General features: G+C 38.9%; 1 protein-coding gene across 2 annotated transcripts in view; it reads right to left on the reverse strand.

Moving 5' to 3' along the window:
- csmd1b (CUB and Sushi multiple domains 1b) overlaps positions 1 to 21,270 on the reverse strand; it is a 265,284-nt gene that overhangs the window by 99,185 nt on the left and 144,829 nt on the right. For both annotated transcript variants that reach the window (XM_027023454.3, XM_081724720.1), the window contains exons 4-7: positions 13,227 to 13,421; positions 12,620 to 12,827; positions 1,660 to 1,772; positions 456 to 533 (exon numbers count right to left, since the gene is read on the reverse strand). In XM_027023454.3, the coding sequence (XP_026879255.2) occupies positions 456 to 533; positions 1,660 to 1,772; positions 12,620 to 12,827; positions 13,227 to 13,421 (594 nt within the window). The remainder of the gene's footprint in view (positions 1 to 455; positions 534 to 1,659; positions 1,773 to 12,619; positions 12,828 to 13,226; positions 13,422 to 21,270) is intronic.

Raw genomic sequence — 21,270 nt, forward strand, 5'->3', positions numbered from 1 at the left:
AGGATTAGGGGGTTTGTCAAGGGCATCTTTTGCTGAATGCATTATGAAAACCTGGAGCTACATCAGCAGTACCAAGCACTGCAGGATGGCTCATAGAAATGAAGGAAACAAGCAAGCAGTTAAGAAGATGATGAGAGTCCTAACTGCTTTATACATGCGGTCTTTATTGTGCATTAAAATGTGAGGATAATGTTTTTCCCTATGGGGAACATATTTCTCTTTAGAAGCATCACACTTGCAATAAATCTCTGCCGCTCTGAACTCAATGAAGAAAATGCATGAATTCCCACTGATGCCTTTCTCAAATGTGCATTACAACTTCTTTCATTCCATTTTGCCATGAGGATTTCGTCAATTAAACATTTATCACCAATCGAATTTTAGTCATTGACCTTGTAATCTAATCGTGCTGCGAGTTATGGGGAGCAGATGCAGAAGCTTCAGAGTGTACTTACACACTGCGTTTTTATGGTTCGTGTCTTTGTTCGGAAGCATTTTCACTCCTCTGGACTTCAGCTCAATGGCCTTCTTCACTGTTGAGACAGGAAGTGATGTATGCTGAGAAACACAGGGCTCGTTAAAATCCACTCATGCAATTAACACCTCCCCCCTGAAGAGCAGCATGGCATAACGTGCCAATACCCAGTGAGCCCCTACCCGCCTCGTGTGGTGCCTCCAATTAAGGCTTCAGGTGTATCATCTTTCCCCAACATATCCCCTTGGTATCTAGGGGAACGGCATAATGGCATCCGCTGGAAACCAGGGTGTGACCGCAACAGACACAAGAGTACCCTTTAATTGTTCCCAGATTGGGACTACTCTGGACCCACTATAAGCATCCACATCACCCAAAATCCAATTTGGAATTTTAATGCAAGTCAGAATCCACCGTCATGTAACCATGCTGCGTGGGATGCCAATTAGAACTCAAGAGTTGTGAAATAAGTTCACATTGCTTAATTTTTTCTCTGTGCAACATTACCCCATCAGTCGGTTTTAACGAAATGGAAAGATTTTTTTTCTTTGAAGGATAAACAGGATATGCACAGTAATGATGAAGCAGTGTGGTAAAGAAGCTGTGGGTCTGTTATAATAAATTATCTTTATTTCCCAGGGAGTTTGCGTTCAAAAAGGCCGTCATGAATCAAATCCGTTTTTGTTAACAATACATGTTTATACCACTTACATTATAAAACACATGCCCTGAAAATAGGTCTCATATATATATATATATATATATATATATATATATATATATATATATATATATATATATATATATATATATATTACAGATTCTTGTGCTGAAACTTCATATTCATATGCTACAAATCCAAAGCTTTGCATAGGACACGACGCATCACCTGCTCATTATGCAAATTGTGTGCGTGATCATCAACCCATTTCATGAAAACAATTTCAAAATGCCTCATTTTGTGTTATTCATGTGGGGGGTGGTGGGGGATATAAATTCCTCTGCTGCTCTTGTGATTTATCCCCCACATTAAAGGAGGGGAATGCGACTCAGCTGCTGCAGCAACGCTTATACCCATGGTGCCCAGGGGGGCGAGATGGGATGGCGTGCCACTGCTGACCCATGTCTGTCCGGCTGGAGAGGGGCCACAGCCCCCCTCCTGGCCTGATTACTGACCCCCTTACCTTGGTACTGGGCACTAAATCCTTTCCGCCGATGGTTGCTGTCAGACGTGAAGTGCAGCCGCAGCCAGTTCTTGCTGCTGATGACTGGCGACGGCAGATTCATGCCAGTGAGCCTGCGGTGAAAAGAAGAAGAGACGAAATCCACATTTCAGCCTGGCCGATGAGGGCACCGGAGATTAAACACACAGCCACACAAGCAGAAATCGACAGAACAGAAAGGCACGCATGCGATGCTGCGTTTTTAATCACTACAAGGTGGAATGAATTAGGTGTGAGAGTTTGGATAAATTTTGCTATGTGGCAGCTGAAGAAGCAATGTGCGCCAAAGAATCACACACGTATCATTGTAAATGGAGGCTGGAGGTGGCCGGTGTGGGTGAATTTTCCTGAGAGGGCCTTCAGGTGCTGTTCAGATTGGTAACCAGCGAAGTGGGACTGTCATACTGGGTCTGCAGCACTTGCCACTTTTGTTCTTTCTTTATCTTTTTTTTTGTTGTTTGTTTTAGCCCAGACTATACATTTTTATTTTAGCCCATTGTGCAGCCTGCCATTTTGTGACAGTCTTCCTTAACTATACTCCATCACTCATTAAATGCAATAACTATCAAAAAATGGATACCTGTTACTTTACACACCAATGGCAAAGCACTTTAATCATCAAGGCTAATATTATTGACTACACCTATGTAGAAATGCCATTAATAGTGTAAGCATTCTATTATGAGAAACACAAACGTGGCATCATATACTGCAAGTTGCCTCAAATCTGGTCTCATTTTTTGTGTTACAGAATGTAAATTGAGCCTGAATACCCTGATGCTTCTGGTTTAAAAACAAATGAAATATGACAAGAATCTGCACTGGTAGGATAAACCACTTCCTCCACAGTTCCTGTACTGGTACTGTCTTATCCTGCATGCACACATGCACACTTAATCAGAATCACATCCTAATCATCCTTATCATTCCTGCTTCCAATATCAGGAATGTGCAGAAAGGTACATTAAACGTCATCACTAGAGAGGGATAAATATGCTTGGCTTTGAAACACACAATCACTCTGCACACCCTTGATGGCTGCACATTGCCTTTTAGTGTGCACTAGGGTGTCAGCAGTGTTCATGATGCGATGTGGACACTCAGGGATTTCATGCTTTGTTTCCTTTTAAAGCAACATCACTACATTCCAGATTTTGCTGCAGACCACAGGAGCAAATGGACAGTTCAAAGTTATCAGTGAGTGCTGACAACAGCAGAATCCGTCAACTTTATTGTGAGGGATTGTTAGTATAGACTGTTTTCAGGAACACAAGGCAAGATGTGGTTGCTGCTTTGATCTTCGCAGCATATATTTCATTGTTGTGCGGCAGCCATTTTCTCTCTACTCCTCACCTCCTCCCCACACTATAACAGGGTGCCTATTAAACCCTCTTCTTACATTCTTCTGCTGGAACTGTCATATGGGTTCAGCCCATGACTTTATCTGGAGCAGCAGTTGTAAACTTAGATGTGTCAGTTCTGTAGGACTAACTAGCTCCAGCAACGTTTCGCTCCTTAAAAGCAAGCTCTTTGTATTTCCTTATTTCTGTCACATGCTATTTAGTTATTTATTTATTTAGATTCCTTGCTTGGGTTGCCTCTCACACTCTGACCCTTGAAACTATGCAGACATTGTGCTTCAAATGTTAAACCTTTTATTTGGAGGTAGGAAAAAAGTGTCACCAGTCACAGGTGATGTAAGTAGCCATACCAACAGTTGAAAGCAGAGATATGACAGAAGGGCAGTCCTGTCCTTGGGAAACGATAGCCGAGTAAACTAAGCGGTCTGAGAGGAGGACAGCTACAACAAAATGGTTTGTCATGGCCCTGGCTGGCTGTGCTCTGTATTTTTCTTTGCTCTCTTTCTCTTTCTCACTTTCTCTCCCACTCTATCTTGCTCTTTGTTTTGCAGAGCAGGGTCAAGCTGGCAGGTGTTAGCTTTTACTTAATTGCTCCCTGGTAATGAGTCAGAAGTTTAAAAGCCCTCTTCCCCACTGTGAGCTCATCTCGTCTCCAGTGCCTCTTTGGATTCTTTCCTTTGCTTTGCATTACACCCCCATACACTGATTATATGACACTTTTATATTGAACTCTACATTTATTCAGATTTTTTTTTCATAATGGATAGTTTAATTTTTTATCCACTTTTTTTTAAATAAACATCTATGGCTAATCTTCCACACTTGTGGCCTTTCCTTAGTGTTACCACTGTGGCCTGAGAAGGTATAAGGCCCCACTTCCTGCTGTACATTATGCGGATAAAAGCCCACTGGAAAGAAATTATTTCATGGCTGATCATTTAGTATGTACTTTTGTTTAAGACTACATTGCCCAAATAAAATACCCAAATTTTATGGAAAATATATTCTTGAGAACAGAGGCAGAGGCAGAGATATTCAGTAATACCCTGTACTGGTCTGTCTGTGCGTCTTCTCTGTAGCAGAGGATGTATTTGTGAATAAGGGGGGAGGGGTTTGATGCCCTTCCATTTCTTTTCAAGAAAGTGGAGCTTAGCAATGCATGAAAAGCTGTCTGTGCTGAGGAGGTGGCAGAGGTAAGAGAGCAAAAACCGTTCACTTCTACGGGTGTGCCGGCTACAGTGGGAGCAAACCTGTGGTGACAAGCTGGGCCTGTTTGAAGATGCTGGGGTGCAGGTGAGAGCAAACGGCATACAAGAGGTGAAGCCATGAGAGAAATCAACATGGAAGTGGAGGTAGGGAAAGATGCCTTAGTTCCCAGATTGTGCTATGTGCTAGATAACCAATAGAGAAACAAATCCAAATCGTGACTCAGCAATAGCATCAGCTCTCAAAAACAAAGCCAAATCTGTGATACCTTTTATTTTTCTGTGATACATTCAGAGACAAATCATGTTGCATTTTAGGAAATCCACATTAGTATAGCCCATTTCAATAAATAACACTCCTCTATGTTTTATTTATTAAAAAAGCATGGGTTAAAGGGTAAGAAATGTGACTACATCTGGACATCTGGACCCTTAACACACCGCCAGATATACAGAATCACATGTAATATCTAGAAGCTGATGAGCCAACTTTTGCAGTGCCAGTTTTCATATCCGAAACACAAATAGATATCACAGCAGCTTCTTTTCAGCCGCAGCGGACCATTCAACAGCGGCCTGTCATGTGCAATAGATCCTGCTGCATGTCTTTTAAGCAGCATCTCAGGTGAGGGCTGTCTTCTTGGGAGTCTAACCCAGGCTTCCAGATGCAACTCTTCACTTTTTTTTCCTGTCTGCAGAGGACAGAAGATGGGGGCCATTTGGTGCACAGACCATGCAGTGTTGATCCAAATAGTGAAAGCAGTTGCAGCAGCCTGATGTGATTGCTGCTTGATCACAGCTACTTGCAGTTTCAACAGAACAAATGTTGAGATGACAGAGTGCAGCAGCAGATAATTCTCTGATGCACATAATACAGTTAAGAAAGGCCTTAAAAACAGAATCTAATGAATAACTAAAAAGCTTTAAAGTCTTCAAAGAGAAAAAAAGGCCTTGATTTTATTCAGTGGTTCCTGCAAAATTTATTCCAGCTCCAGCAGCAGACTCGGGGAAGTCAGGACAACGAGCCCATCTGGTCTTTGATGACTGCTGGCAATAAATCCACTGATCAGATTATGATCAGTGAGGGCAGTGATTCTTATTTCACTAGAATTTCTCTGTTTCTGATGTAAAATGGGCTGTCCTTATGTTGTTTAAAGTTTACGTAAGCTTTACTTTCAACAGTCAAAAATCTAAAGCCCCTCCCACACACTCTGGATTTTTACTTTCACACCCTCTTTAGTCTGAGCAACCTAGCTAGATACTGAGTGACAGCTAGTGAGCAAGAGCAAAAGCCAAGTGTAAAGAATAATTTGTGTGCTTGCAATGGTTCTCGAATTACAGTGATAAATTATACTGTTGTGTTTCAAATTCAGTTATTTCAGTTAAATTACCTCATGTGAGCATTACAGGGCCTTTCATCTGGTTTGGTCACATGACCCTCTTCTTTTAGCTGTTGCATGAATCATATGCTACATCTCAAAGTGACAGTGGTGGAGACAGTGGGGGAATCATAATTCTGGCAGAAAAAATATGCAGTGTTAAAGTAAATTGGAAAAGGGTTCATGTGGAGTTTCCTTGTAGTTACTGATTAATTTTTTTAACAACACAGGCAAATTGAGATACTAAACATTATGTTATCATTATCATCTGTTTAACTTTAAAATCTGTTCAGATTTTGAGGCCAGTGAGCATATTTTCTGTATTCACAATTACAGTAATTTAAATTCACTGGACATTAGCCACTTGTGCTGAGATTTTCTTTTTATGTAACACTGTGCACATCTAAACAAGTTCTTTATGTTAGGTGGTTGGAAACCTAAAAATTGTTAAAGTGGCACAGTGACACCCTGGACAAGCTTGTCCATTTGTGAGAGCAGGTAACAGAGTTTCTTTGTTTCATTTACATATACTCCAGCATTCTTTAAGACAAACTGAAAATCTAAGTTTACAATATTTTCAAGTGGTGTCAAGTGGTGTCTAAAAAATGTCTATTTGTAGTTAATTAATTAATTGATGTTGGGTTTGTGTAGCCTGTAATTCGATGCACTCAGTTTTAAACTAACCATAGATTAGAATGCTCATAAAAAAGGTGAAGCCATTTACGTTTGTAATGTCATGGGACAGTGGCTGGGGAATAATAATGTAAAATGGCTGTGAAAATGTCTGACAGTGTTTCTCTCTATGACCAGATATATGCTGATGGAATGTGTCTTCTCACCCACTAAGGCAGAACTCACAATTTTTTGCAGATACACAGACTTACCTGTTTGTACATGTATGGTTGCATTACTCTGATTCTCTCTTCTTGTGCTCTGGTATTAAGCTTTGCTTGTCACTCATGTGTGTTTGATGGAATGTTAGCACCACACCCAGACTATTCTCAGATAGCAGTGTTGGGCTAATTTGCTTGGTCTTTGAGCAGTGTTTTATCACACTTTTGTTCTATTTTGTATTTCAAAAATGTGCTAAATGATTAGTATATCACTCTAGTTTAGTATCATGCAAAACATTTTAATAATTTCTAAAGTATTCTCTGGGTCTTTAACATTGCGTTGCTCTAGAAAAGAGGTGACATACTAAAAGGAATTATTAAGATATTACTATATTTCAAATGCACTTTACCATTCAAAAGTTTGTAGGCCTGCCATAGCACCTGCTTATACAATGCCTATCTAAATAAAAATATATTTATAAAGTTGCATATGACTAGCATCATATTACCATAATTTAATTCATGTATCTGCAAAAAAATGGTTTCATATTATTAAGGACACTGACTTTAAACTTTTCAGTAGTGATTCAAGGCTTTTGAACAGCTAATTATAAACTGAATGTTCTAGAAATTATTGAATGTACCTTAGTATCACAGTCAAAGATGAAGATGTATCTGGGACAAACATGCACAAAGTCCTTCCATTTGTCCTGTGGAACATATAATGTACTCCAGAACAATGTGCAATGACAGTACAATGACAAAACAATGACACAGAAGTTTAATGTGAACATATTTATCACACCATGCAATGTGACACTGATAAAAGAGGATGTCCTTTTAAAAAAGCATGCCCTTATGTCTCCAAATGACAAAGCCTGACATGACAGTTCTGGAGGCATCTATTTGTAGGGCCACGACACTAGAAACTGCTTTACAAAAATCAATCAGAAAGTTTCTTTGGAGGAGGAGCCACAAAGGAAACAAACTTTAGAATAGGACCTGTCGGCTGTCAATCTTCCCACCAAAGTGCAATTCACTTGTGTCCAAGTGAATTTCTATCAAAGTCCTTAACTTGGGGGCACTGACATTCTAATGGCTTCAACAATAAAAAACTTCAGATATGGTGTAAAACATTAGCATCACAAAACATTAGAAAAGCACTGAAAAGTGATTGACGCTAATGATAATGTTGTTTTGAATATGATGCGATGATATGCAAAATGATAATGCTCTTTTTGTTCTGTTGACCAGCAAATGTTTTTGAAATGAGGTTATGGGTATATTTGCCATTAACTCAAACACATTAACTCATAAAAAAACCCTTTACATTTAATTTTTTACAGTGTTAAAAGAGCAAGAACAATGATACTCAATAATGTAAATTAGACTGAACAGCTATAATATATCTGGGGTTTTTTTGTGTGGTATTTCCTCAGTTTCCCATACCAGTGTCTGAATACCATGAATTTCTGGAAGAGCATTAATGGGTCATAAAAAACAGTCAGGTGAGAGTATTATTGACCAACATTTATCACCACAGATCCAGTGGGATTCTTTTTGTCTCCACTTTCCACAAGTCCACCCCCAGGCCTGTGCCTTGCCAAATCCATAAAAACCCCAAAAGTTTGTTTTGGGCCGAAGAAATTTCTTGGGTGAGAATAACACCTCTTCTCACAAGAGGAACTCTGTTACACCTATGAAATTCACTTAAAAACAGAAACTACAGGCATTTTCTAGTGGTAAGGAAACCTGAAACCCCAAAGAAGTATTAGGAACATATACCCTCTCAGCCTTCAGCTCTCATAGTGTTCCAGTGCTATTGAGCTATCAGTTTCACTGCAGCAGATTTTCTCCATTGCATCTGGGGCCTTAAACAATACATTTTCTGTCAAAGAAGATGAGTGAAGAATGTCTGAATGCAAAGCTACTCTGGTAATACAACCATGGCATTTAGCAGACAGGTGCTCCACAGCTCCATATGAATTGCTAAGGCACATTTTCCCCCTGACCTCTCCTCTGGCATTAAATTGCATTTTAAGTATTGATCCTTTTTTAGTGGCATTCAAATAAAATGCTGTTTTTAATGGAATGAGCTGGACATTTTTTCCTGCAAATACTTTTTTCCTGAATGTTTTCCAAGAATCTGATCAATTAACACACACCAAGAAAGGTCCAAAAAAGAGATTTATACTGCATTAGACAGTAAAGACTAGGCAGACAAGGACCTCTGAAGTGTGTCTAGAACTTCTGATAGACTTCTGAAATTTGTCATACCATATGTAATGTGATACCAGATTTTTTCCTTTAAGTATACCTCTTCTATGAAATCTATTTGCCAAAGCAATCAAAATACTAAAGTACTTTTTCATGGTCACTGAGTCAACTTCTACATAGTAGTTTCACAAAATGTTTTTTTTTAATTTTATGACAATGCAGAGTTTATTTTATTTGCTAAGTGTAAGTGTAACTAAGTGTAACTTTTGTAGCACTTGATATCTGAATCTTTAAGCAAGCTATTCAAATATAGGCATATGAAATATGCTTACAACTAAATAATGGCTTAAATATTGCTGATTCATACATTTTGGTTCACATCATCACAAGATAATCTGTCATGACAGATTCTGTCTTGACAGAAATCTCTCTTTCATTACATCGTAAACAAATCCCTGTCACCATCTGACACCATGCTAGCAATGCTGTAAACAAATCTTATGTCAACATACTGCTGGTCAATAAGCAATTTTAGCTTTGCAACACTATATGCAGGAGTCAGAGGGTTGTTTCTGTGGGTAGAGTCTCATTTCTTGTTTATCCAGTGCAGGGCCAAGATGGGCCGTTCACACGGAAAACGTGAAAAGCAGCAGGCCCCAAGATTGATTTTGCTCAAATCTGATTTACATTTGACACCGATGCTCAGTGAAGCCTGGGCTGTCCTCAGGCCACATCCCAGACAGTGCCTTTGAGCAGATCTAATTCAAGCCACATTCAACCACTCATATGGCACTTTCTCAAGGGCTATTAACTAACGCTGTAGAATTCTCAGCCTTCACAGTTCCACCTGCCCCTAAGGCCTCTGGATAAAACCTCAAGCGAAGCAAGCAGAGATCAAGATCCTCTTCTTGAATGGCCTGCTATAATAGACCATATTGAATTATACTCACAACAGAGCCACATGCAATGTCCTTCTGAATTATGGGGAGTGGTCATAAAACCTTAGTAGAGATGAGCAAAAAAGGCTGTGAACATAAGGATTATCTTTATCAGCTTGATATTAGAGTGAAACTATGAGAGAACTCTAACCTTTAAGTAAGGTAAAATTATCAAAGGGGAAGAATATATTTAAAGAAACATATGAGGTGGAAGAACATATAAGAGGATAGCATAAAAGGATCCTCAGGTCCCCACTTTTGGACTCCTCAATGTAGTGTAGTGTATAGTGACAAAATACACACATTCTCTTCCAGGCACATTAATCACAGTGTCTGATGTTTGAAATTTCTTAATAACAGCCCTAATAGTGGAAGTAGAACACTGACTGGTATGTTCTTGTTAACAAAATATAATTGACATATATTCAGTTAGTATTTTATCATTTTCAAGTGTAACTCTGTTTCCATATTACAAAAAGTCATTTATATAGCCTTTTTGGCTGTTTTTTTTTGTTTGTTTTTTTGTTTTTTTTTCCAGTTCTGAATGGTACTCTAAATAGTTTCTCCCAAAAATGACAAACATTTGTGTTAAAAAGTTCAGCTTGTGCTTTTTATCACTATTCCATTTCCTATGCTGATTAATTTGCCAGAACTTAATCATTCTTGGGGGCAGTGTTGACTGTTAACTTATATGCAATTTTAACAGAGAAAGATGATGAAGTCATTAAATCTATCTATAATGGTCCTTTTATATCTTACTGCTGTTTTTGAGTTGAATGCAAGACACTTCTTCTTTGGATACAAAACAATTTTGGCCTCTCCAGCTCGTTTGTAAACTGGTTCGTCTTGCCATCAATACTATATTGCAGCTGGAAAAAAAATGCAACTGGGCTTATTGCTTTGTCTTGTAGAGTCCATTAGTTCAATCATGGGACCAGCACAATTTAATCTATACCTGCTTCTGTTAGCCAGGATAATTAATAAATACAACATATACTTCCATCAATATGCAGACCATACACAGCTGTATATATACCTAGTTACCAATCCATGAAGGTTTATTAACTTCTTGTTTGATTGTCTATTGTTTGATTATGTCTAGGACATAAAATCCTAGATGTATCACAATTTACTGAAGCTAAATAATGACAAAATCAACTCCAAAATCAATTTCTATTGTTGAACTAAGAAATGGTGTGCACTGGCACAAGTAGAGTCCCTGTCTTTTAAGGCCAAAACCTGTATAATAAACCTTGGTGTTACTTCTGACAGAAACCTTAGCTTTAAGAACCACATAAGTAATGTTTGCAAACAGGCCTTCTATTGCCTGAGAAATATACATCCAAGATCTGTGACATTCTCTTAATAGCTGACAGCTTTTGTGTAAACTTGTCTGGACTATTGTGGTGCTTCTTTCTGGCTTACCAAAGCACTCAATCTCTAGCTTGCAGAGAATGTACAGTAAAATGCTGTGGCAACAATTTTGATATGCATGAGAATGAGGGAGCATATATCACCTTTCTCACACCATAGATGTCATTTACGCCGAGGACGCTGGGGAAAATGGGGAAAATATTTTTGTTTCCCCTACTATCTGTCTTTCCTTCATTTAATGAATAATAACATACTTGTGGCCAATGAAATGAAAATTTCCTAATGACAGTATCAGAAATTGTTCACACATGTATTTTAGGCTGTCAAACATTGCCAAAATAATAAATGTAGAACAAATGACATTTCATGAAGAAAATAATTTTTTAATCAAAATACATTGAAAACAATTGAAAACAATTGTACTACAAATATATTTTAAACCATAGTCCTGATAATTAGTCTGTATTGTTTGATGCCAATAACTTTGACAAACGTATCCATAAAACCTTTCGTGAATATCTTGTTACAATGCTAATTTCTTTCTCCTCATTCAGCAGTATTTTCTTATGATGGTACTAAGTTATGGAAATCCATTCCCAGTAACTTGAGGGCTCTGGACGATCAAAGAACTTTTAAGAAGAGGGTTAAGATCTATCTGCATAGATTAGCATTTAAGTAACCTGTGACATCTATATTTTATTTTCTGCTGTTGTATTTTGTTCTTTGTTTTACATTTTATGCGCATCCTAATTTATGGCATTTAATTTTCTTTTATTTATATTGTATCTTTTGGTAAAGCACTTTGCTGACCTTGTTTAAAAAATATTACATAAATAAAGCTATTATTATTAAAAACTGTGAAATAGTACAATTTCAGTAAGATGTGTGATCTCAAGTGCAGTTTTTAGTGCCATAAAAAAAAGAGAAAGTACAAAACATATTTAACTGTGACAAGACTTCAGTGAGTCTGCCAAACCAAACACATTGCCTCCACGATGCCCCCTATATAACAAGTGAGAACATGTTTATTCACCAAGTGTAAAGTTAATGGAGTTCAGCTAGAGTCTTCTCACCCACTAAGGCAGAACTTACAATTTGCCCAGTATTACAAAATTTAGGCAGGTAAGGGACTGTGAAAGATATTTTAAAGAAGGCAATTGGAAGCAGGATTGAAAAACAAAACCAGAACATGTGAAGAAGAATTCAGACAAACCTAAAGTTATGTAAAACTGTAAATCGAGGGCACATTTGATGACACAGGAGGTGAGTCCAGACAGAGGGTAAATGGAGCAACGCATTTTTGAAAAGATCACTGGGATCAGTTGAGATGCTGCGCAATTTTCTTCAGGCAGTATAGAAGGGAACATTATCTCCGGTGGCAACATAAGAGGTGGGCTCAACTGCATCTCTATCATTAAATGAACAAAATTAGTCCCCTTTTGTCAATGATGAGAAGAACATTCTGGAACTGTGCCTCATTCAGTGAGCCAGGTTCATTATCTATGGGTCTCGTCTCAGACTGATTAGCCACTGCTTAATGCATGCCACATGCCCGAGGCGAGGCCCGATAGCGCTGTGCATACTCCTAGTTACAGGCTTGGTCAGTTTACTCACCATATTGATGGAGCCTCTGTGCCACTGATTTCAAGGAAGTCATATCTGTCCTCTAGCTGGAAGTCTGTGAAGACCAGAGCGATGGTGTCTCCAGGCTCCGCCAGGATGCTCCATGTGCAGTCGGCATTGTTTTCGTACTCTGAGGGGAAGTGAGGGCTGGTGATTGTGCCCGTTGTGCCTCTTAATGTGCCCCCACATGCTCCTTCAGCTGATGATTAAAAAAAAAAAGATTTTATTACTTTAACACTGTACTTATTTATTACTGTAAAATTATAATATTATTTTCTATGTAATTAAGAACTTTCCAGTGAACATATAAAAAGTAACATTACAGCCATTATAGAATGTAGCTAGATAATTAACCAGATGAATTTTTTTTATTCATTTATTTTACTCAACCAGGTGAGTTAATTGAAACCAATGTTTGTCTTCTAAACTACTCACTTAAGTACAGTGTAAGTATAAGAGTGTTTATTTTTATAAAAGCTGTGAGTGCACAAATCAAATGACAAAGATGATTTGTATTTAATACTTTCAATAACAGTCAATAACTGCAAACTAAAGGCACAGAACCATTGGCTCAAGAAAAAAGAAAAAAAAATCATACCTCTACAAAATGGTGCTGGGAAGTCCCATGATGCACCACTTCCAGGACTCACAATACATGTGAGCACTGCGTGACCCTCCAGAATGTATCCCATCACGCAGCTGTAGCGGATCTTGTCCCCGATGTTATATCTCGTCCCGTGAATTATTCCTCTGGGAATCAGCCCTGGATTTCCACATGTGTGACTCGGCAGCACTGGAAAACACGGCAGGCACAAAAGGCACGGGTAAGTGCATGATGAAGCTGTGAGGGAGCTGAGGCAAGAGTATGAGTGCATGACACTGTGATACGTTTGTTCTCTCTCTCTAGTTTGGTTTTCATATGCTACTTCAGGACTCTCTTCTTCAGGTCAGATCAGAGTCTCTTTTCATCTTTGTACACAGACCCCCCCCCCCCAAAAAAAAACAACAACAACAAACCCAAAAAACTTCGAAACCCAAGAGGTTTCAGGCTACAGGAGAATTTTTATGAAGCTCTCACATCTGAGCCTACTCTAATGCTCCCAACTGAGACTGCTCAGACACCTGACAAGTGAGACGAGCCACTCTTTGCTTTTCCATATAATGTTGGAAAGAATACATGCGACGTTTCATCTACATGTCACTTCTGGAATTGGCAGTGAATTATTAGTAAGCTGAAGTCTGCACACTGTTCAATAAAGTTTGCACAAAGGCAATGCGACTTGAAAAATAGGCAGTTTTTCATGTATTTATGTAACACACTGCAAAGGACTGTTGGAAGGATTTTCATCAGAATGTGACCTACATTAAGATGGGCAGCACTTAAACCTGACAGAGGCAGGCCATAGAGTCTTTCCTTAATCGCAACAGGAACTTTTTTTATACAGATGCTGTTGTGACGAAATCTTGCATGAAAGGTCACTATGCGCTATGTATAGTGACAGCACTTGATATAAAGTCTGTTTCCTTTACACGGCATTCCCAAGGGCTGTGTCGTCAAAGAGCGTCGCTGCATCCTGTCGGTGTAGAAACAACTGCGTCAAAGGCAGAGTTCCTCTGGAGGCAAATCAGCCTTGGGGACTAGGCTGTCTAACGAAGGCTAGGCAGAGGGATCAATTTGCCGGATCATATGTGGTTCAAACTTTCAGCCTGCCATTGACTGAATATGATGAATGCAACAGTGAAAGAAGACAGTAATCCAGTCAAATAAACGTGACATGTCTAAAAATAGAACAGTGTTGCACATTACTGGTGGATGCTTGGATATAAGACCTTTAATAGTTTTGATTAAAACTATTTTGACTTTGTAAATTTCTTTTCTTTTATGCAGGAGTACTTGAAGGCATCTGTTGGACAGCACATAAGATATTCACACAGATTTTTCCTTTGGTAATACTTATTGTGCTTGAATTGACTTGAAATGTTCAGTGAACTTTCTTCAGCACGTTCAGCAAACACTTTTCAATGACGTCTTCGCCTACTTACCGTTTTTTTTTTTTTTTTTTTCCACCGGCTGTGGTTAGGTACAAAACATCTATGCCAAGATATTTTCATTTGCAAGATCAAAACTAGAGAATACAGGGGCAAAATATGAAGATGCTCCAGTGTTTTGAGGCCCAAGGGCCAACTATAAACAATAAACTAGGAAGCCTGACATTTTCAAGCAATTAGCATAAGAGCTTACAACTTTATTTTGGAATCACAGATATAAATTTGTGGTTTCACATTGTTCAAAAAGACATAGCTTTCTTGTTCAACCTGTTCCAAACCATTAACTTTAACCTGTTAAAACATTTGCAGAAAAGCTTGCATGTATGCACACCAGACATAGCTGGTAAGCTACTGTTACATTGCAAAGATGTTGATTGTACGTAGCAATTCTATAGGCAGCTTGAGTAGTTTACTGACCTTTTTGGTTTATTACTACTTCTGGAGTGGGGATGTTTAATTTTTCATTGGGCATATTTTAAGGCTACCCCACCCATCTCTGGCTGTTTTACAAAGGAAATTAATGCAAACCTCAAATGCCGCCACACCAAACTTGCCATGCACGTCCATGTAGTCTTAATACTTAGCTCAGACCTACTAGGGACGAACACACAGATAGGCTTTCAAGTGAGGTGCCAGTAAAGCCAGTGAAAATCGTGTCTGTCTCCAGCTCTATTTTAAGCATTTAGGACTTGCAAATGATTTAATCTGCAATAATTCATTTTGGAAATGATCACCAGAAACTGGAATAGCTGTGTTCATTAATCATGCTCTTTATTTTTGGTGTCTTCTGCTGTACCATCACTAGGGGGAGCATATAATTTGGCAAACATTTCATTCGTTGTCTCATTAGCAGTTAGTGGCAATGAATAGGGATCAATTTTAATACAATTTGAATGCTACAATCTGTGATAGATTTGTTCAGTTCTAAAAGGCGCTCTTTTGTGCTCATAATTGGCTTCTCATCAAGAAATTACTCAATCAGACCTTTTTTAAGCAATCACTCCTCCTCACATGTACCCACCTTTTATTTTTTACTACGAGGTCATAATTTGACAAGTCCTACCAACAATACCAGAGGTGGGCCTTCCCATATGCTTCTTTATTTATAGGCCAATGAATGACTGAGATCCCACTTTGATGAAACAGCTATTCAAGCCGTAAAATTATTCTGATGATAGCAATGGACCACTAAAACCACTCTATTTATATATTTGCTCCTGCATGTCTTGCTAATAATGCTGTCAGGACTACAGCTGTAGTGCAGGGGCCTCTTGAATGGCAACCCCAGCTCTAGTTAGTTTCTCAGTGCCTAATTGCACCTCTCTTCATTTCCCTGACACACTAAGAAGATCAATAGGGTAGTTACAGGCTGACACACACAGGCTCAGGGCCTAATTCCGAAAGCTGAACCCTTTTCCAATGTCCTTTCACTCGGATCAGAGTCATTGTGTGGCCAGTATGGGGGGCAAGGCGGACTGGCGTGTCTGAAAAGTGCGGCATGGCACAGGAGGCGCAGAGAATTGTGCCGAGTCAAGGGCTTCAAAGCCTGGGCTGCGGTGGGCTCAGTTGGCGCAGAGGACAAAACTGCAGCTTGGTGCCGGCTTGGCGCAATGAAAGACAGCCATGGTGTGGGAGAGGGATTCAGGGAAGTGAGTTGGACTCGACACACTTAAATGGCTGTCATGACAAGCATGCTCGGGCCAATGCTGGTTGGAGAAAAAGAGGCATGACTTGAGCTGCTGCTTCCCATCGAAGGCGTCAGCTCACGGTCACTGGTTGGTGAAGCTGCTTTTTTGCCAGACTGCTTAACATGTGGATAAATCTCATTAAACTGAAACCCAGGCAACAGTAACACGTAAAGTGGACGAACCAATACAATACCATTTGGTGTAGATTAATGTCCCTGCCACCTTTTTACGGTTGTGGGGAGACCTGCACGGAGAGCAGTTTACTTTTCTCACCTTACTATGTCAGATCTATTGAGAATAATATTTCACCAGAGGCAACCTTAATGCAAAAATCAATGAAGGCTACTACCTCTGAATAAATGGTCAGTGTCTAAATTCTGTCATGTCTAAAGGATCATCTATTTTGCAGTGCTGTGGAACTGCATTACAAACACATGTTAATTACCCTTCAACCAACATATTCATACTTCAATTGCATTCTCACAAATTATTAGAAATACTTGTACCTTGTTATTGAAACACAATTACAGACTGTATCCCATCTTTTGCCATCTATCAGCCACTCATTATCCCATTTGCCACTGGTCAGTTCCTGACCACTGGAACATTGCTGACTGGATATTATTTAACGGGAAGTTCATTTTCATGACAGCAGTGACACCAATATTTTAGTGACATAGTAATGGGTGTTGCAGTGGTATGAGTGCATCAGGCACACCAGTGTGGCTGGAATCTGTCAGTCTCATTGTTAGGTTAAGAATGGCCTGCCACCCATAAATACCCAGCAAGGAACTGACCTCAAAAAATTGGACATAGCATGGACATAGTATGCATTGAATCAAATGGGCTATAGTCTCTAAATCTACACCTATATGGTACTTCCAAATATATTTCAAATAAATTGTGTGGTGAGTGTATATCTGCTATATTTGTGATCCCTGAAGTGATTGCCTCATCACTGACAAATCTGGAACCTTCCATGGTTCCAATTTGGAAAAAACCCAACTCTCTCACCATGAAACAGAAGGAGGTGAGTCAGGAACAGAGATAGGGAAGGCCAAAAAAAAACCTTAAAAAAGATGCTGATGGTAATTTAATTCTCAAAGCTATTGTGAGGGAAAATAAGTAGACGTCACTCACACAGGCTTACCAATGAGCCTGATTGTTTCTTTGTTATCGAGATTCCCATTAAAAGACAACAGCAAGCGTATTTTTTTGCATTCATTAATGCAGTGACTGTTTGAATGTGTGCAAGCTATTGGTGCAAGAATCCTACCAGTAGGCCCCATGGAGATTGGATGGTGGTCCTGGCCATCAATCCCCATTGTACCTGGTATGACAAATTTAAAGGTGAGTGTGAGTCTTTAAATGAAGATGCATGGAGTCGGAAGGGAAACGAGTCCATTTCCTGCAGGAATGTCACACGAGTGTGCTATTTTGGGGGACCTCGGGATGTGCTCAGTCCACTGCTGGGTCTTCTCTGACCAGCTCATTCTTCAGCCTACTGAGTGCTGGCCAATAATTAGGAAACAATATGGTGTGCATACAGCAGTGTGTTGTGGCACTTCTTTGGAAAACTCAAGCTTCTTAACACCACACAGTACAGCATGTATGAAAACTGTTTGTTTTTTTCTTTTCTTTTTTTGCTTTTATGTACATACATATTTTACAATGCAAGTAACTGAACTTTTTTTTTTTTATTGGCTTAGCAATCCAGCATGTTAGCCTTAGAATAGTGGCAATCAAGCAACAGGCAACAAAATAAAACAAAACAATGATTATTACATTTAGAATGTCAGCTTTAATTTACATCTATACATTGAGTAAACCTTTATAGGAATTAACATTTTTATATATATACAGTGGTGTGAAAAAGTGTTTGCCCCCTTCCTGATATCTTTGTGTTTTTTTTGTGTGGTTTTTTTGCATGTTTTTCACACTTAAATGTTAGACAAAGATAACACAAGTAAACATAAAATGTAGTTATTATTATTAAGGGAAAAAAAATCCAAACTTACATGGCCCTGTGTGAAAAAGTGATTCGCCCCCACCGTTAAAACATAAATTAACTGTGGTTTATTACATCTTTGGAAAGCTGAATTGAATTTCTCTAGCCACACCCAGGCTTGATTACTTCCACACCTGTTCTCAATCAAGAAATCACTTAAATAGGACCTGCCTGACAAAGTGAAGTAGACCAAAAGATCCTCAAAAGCTAGACAGCATGCTGCAATCCAAAGAAATTCAGGAACAAATGAGATAGATCTTAATCAGTCTGGAAAAGCTTATAAAGCCATTTCTAAAGCTTTGGGACTCCAGTGAACCACAGTGAGAGCCATTATCTACAAATGGCAAAAACTTTGAACAGTGGTGAACCTTCCCATGAGTGGCCGGCCGACCAAAATTACCCAAGAGCACAGCGACGACTCATCCAAGAGGTCACAAAAAACCCAACAACATCCAAAGAACTGCAGGCCTCACTTGCCTCTATAACTCCACCATAAGAAAGAGACTGGGCAAAAATGGCCTGCATGGCAGAGTTCCAAGATGAAAACCACTGCTGAGCAAAAAGAACATAAAGGCTCATCTCAGTTTTGCCAGAAAACATCTTGATGATCCTCAAGACTTTTGGGAAGATACTCTGTGGACTGATGAGACAAAAGTTGAACTTTTTGGAAGGTGTATGTCCCATTACATCTGGCATAAAAGTAACACAGCATTTCAGAAAAAGAACATCATACCAACAGTAAAATATGGCAGTGGTAGTGTGATGGTCTGGGGCTGTTTTGCTACCTTAGGACCTAGAAGACTTGCTGTGGTAAATGGAACCATGAATTCTGCTGTCTACCAAAAGGTCCTGAAGGAGAATGTCTAGCCATCTGTTCGTAACCTCAAGCTGAAGTGCACTTGGGTTCTGCAGCAGGACAATGATCCAAAACACACCAGCAAGTCCACCTCTGAATGGCTTAAGAAAAACAAAATGAAGACTTTGGAGAGGCCTAGTCAAAGTCCTGACCTGGATCCGATTGAGATGCTGTGGCATGGCCTTAAAAAGGTGGTTCATGCTCGAAACCCCTCAAATGTGGCTGAATTACAACAATTCTGCAAAGATGAGCAGGCCAAAATTCCTCCACAGTGCTGTAAAAGACTCATTGCCGGTTAACGCAAATGCTTGATGATTGCAGTTGTTGCTGATAAGGGTGGCCCAACCATTTATTAGGTTTAGGGAGCAATCACTTTGTCACACAGGGCCATGTAGGTTTGGATTTTTTTTTCCCCTTAATAATAAAAATTTAAAAGCTACATTTTGTGTTTACTTGCGTTATCTTTGTCTAGTATTTAAATTAGTTTGATGATCTAAGACATTTAAGTGTGACAAACATGCAAAAAAAAAAAAAAAAGATATCAAGGGGGCAAACACTTTTTCACACCACTGTATATGTAGCGCCCCCCCCCCCCCCCCCCCCCATTTTACGAGACCATAACCAACTGGACATAATCTTAAATATAATTGCTATGTTTAAAGCTCAATTGCAAATAATTACAATAAATGACTGTCTAACATCTGCAACCAATGGATATCCCCAGAACTTGAGTATCTTCCCCAGGAATACTCTGCCAGGCCTGTAATGGAGGCAGATCCTGACTGTTTCTTGGGTTTTTACCATCATTCTTTTCTTCAGTAAGCATAATGCATTTTCACTGGTGTTCTGGTCAGGTGTAAGAACATTCCACCTTTTGGCCCTAAAAAATTCCACAGTTGCTTTCATTTAGCATGTTTAGGTCACTGCCCTGTTGAAAGTAAAGCAATATCTAATGGATTCTGTTTGGATCTGAGGCTTTCTAGTGTTGCCACTGGCATTCATATCATTAATAAAGACAGCAAAGCAACTTTTATAGGCATCCATACATGTGCATGTCACCCATGATCTGAGCTGTGAGCAGTTCTTTTTTTTACATACTTTCCCTGTTGCATCATTCTAGCATTGGTTGATATTTATCTCATCTGCCCAAATATTTATTTCACCTGCCCAAAGTCCCACAACTCTGAATATTTTTAAGTCATAATGAAGCAATACTGATGCATTCTTCTATGAGTTGTTCTACATCATACATAGTGTTCTGTTCAGCAGTTTTTCTTTGCATGTATTCTTTAGTCATCCTTGTGTATCCAGCTATTTTCTTTTACCCAGCTCACCGGCATGTTTTTTACATAAAGACATGTTAAGATTAATACGTGTGCATCTTATTTTCTTCTTGTCTAACACCTGGAAGACAGGTAGTGGCCAATTTTTCAATGATATTAGGTATTATTAGTAATAATTTCATGAAGTAATAGAATATGTGAATTAGGACTACATCTTTGAAGGAACAAAATTTTGAGCTAAAATAAAAAGACTGCATTAAGAATACATATAATTTTTCTGTAGATGGTATCCCAATCAAATATTTTAGGTTGAATTAAAGAAATGTAAGAGACCATGTAAATCAAATGAAATAAGACAAATTGTGCTAAACTACAGGTAAGCATGTCCTCTGATAGGAAGACTTTTATCATATAGAAATATATAAAACCTACACATCCTACCACCGATTATCCTGAATATTGTATACTGTGTATCTAATGTCTAATATATATTTCCTGAATATAACAATCAATAAATAACCCCCCCCCCACAATTTGTGATATAAAACAGAATTAATAGTAATAATACCACTGTGCTTCAGATATAAAAGCCTAAAATCTTTTGTTACTACTGTCCATTTCTGTATCACTTAAATGTCATTGTTCAATATTACATGGTGTAAAATTAGGTGTGAACATTTCAAAATTGTCTCCTAGAGTATCCTCCCAACAGCCTCTGGTGTTCTGCATTTAAAGCATCTTCAATCCCCTCAGAATAT

This window comes from Electrophorus electricus, chromosome 12 (genome assembly GCF_041902795.1).
Source record: "Electrophorus electricus isolate QZ-2024a chromosome 12, ASM4190279v1, whole genome shotgun sequence".
Lineage (NCBI taxonomy): Eukaryota > Metazoa > Chordata > Actinopteri > Gymnotiformes > Gymnotidae > Electrophorus > Electrophorus electricus.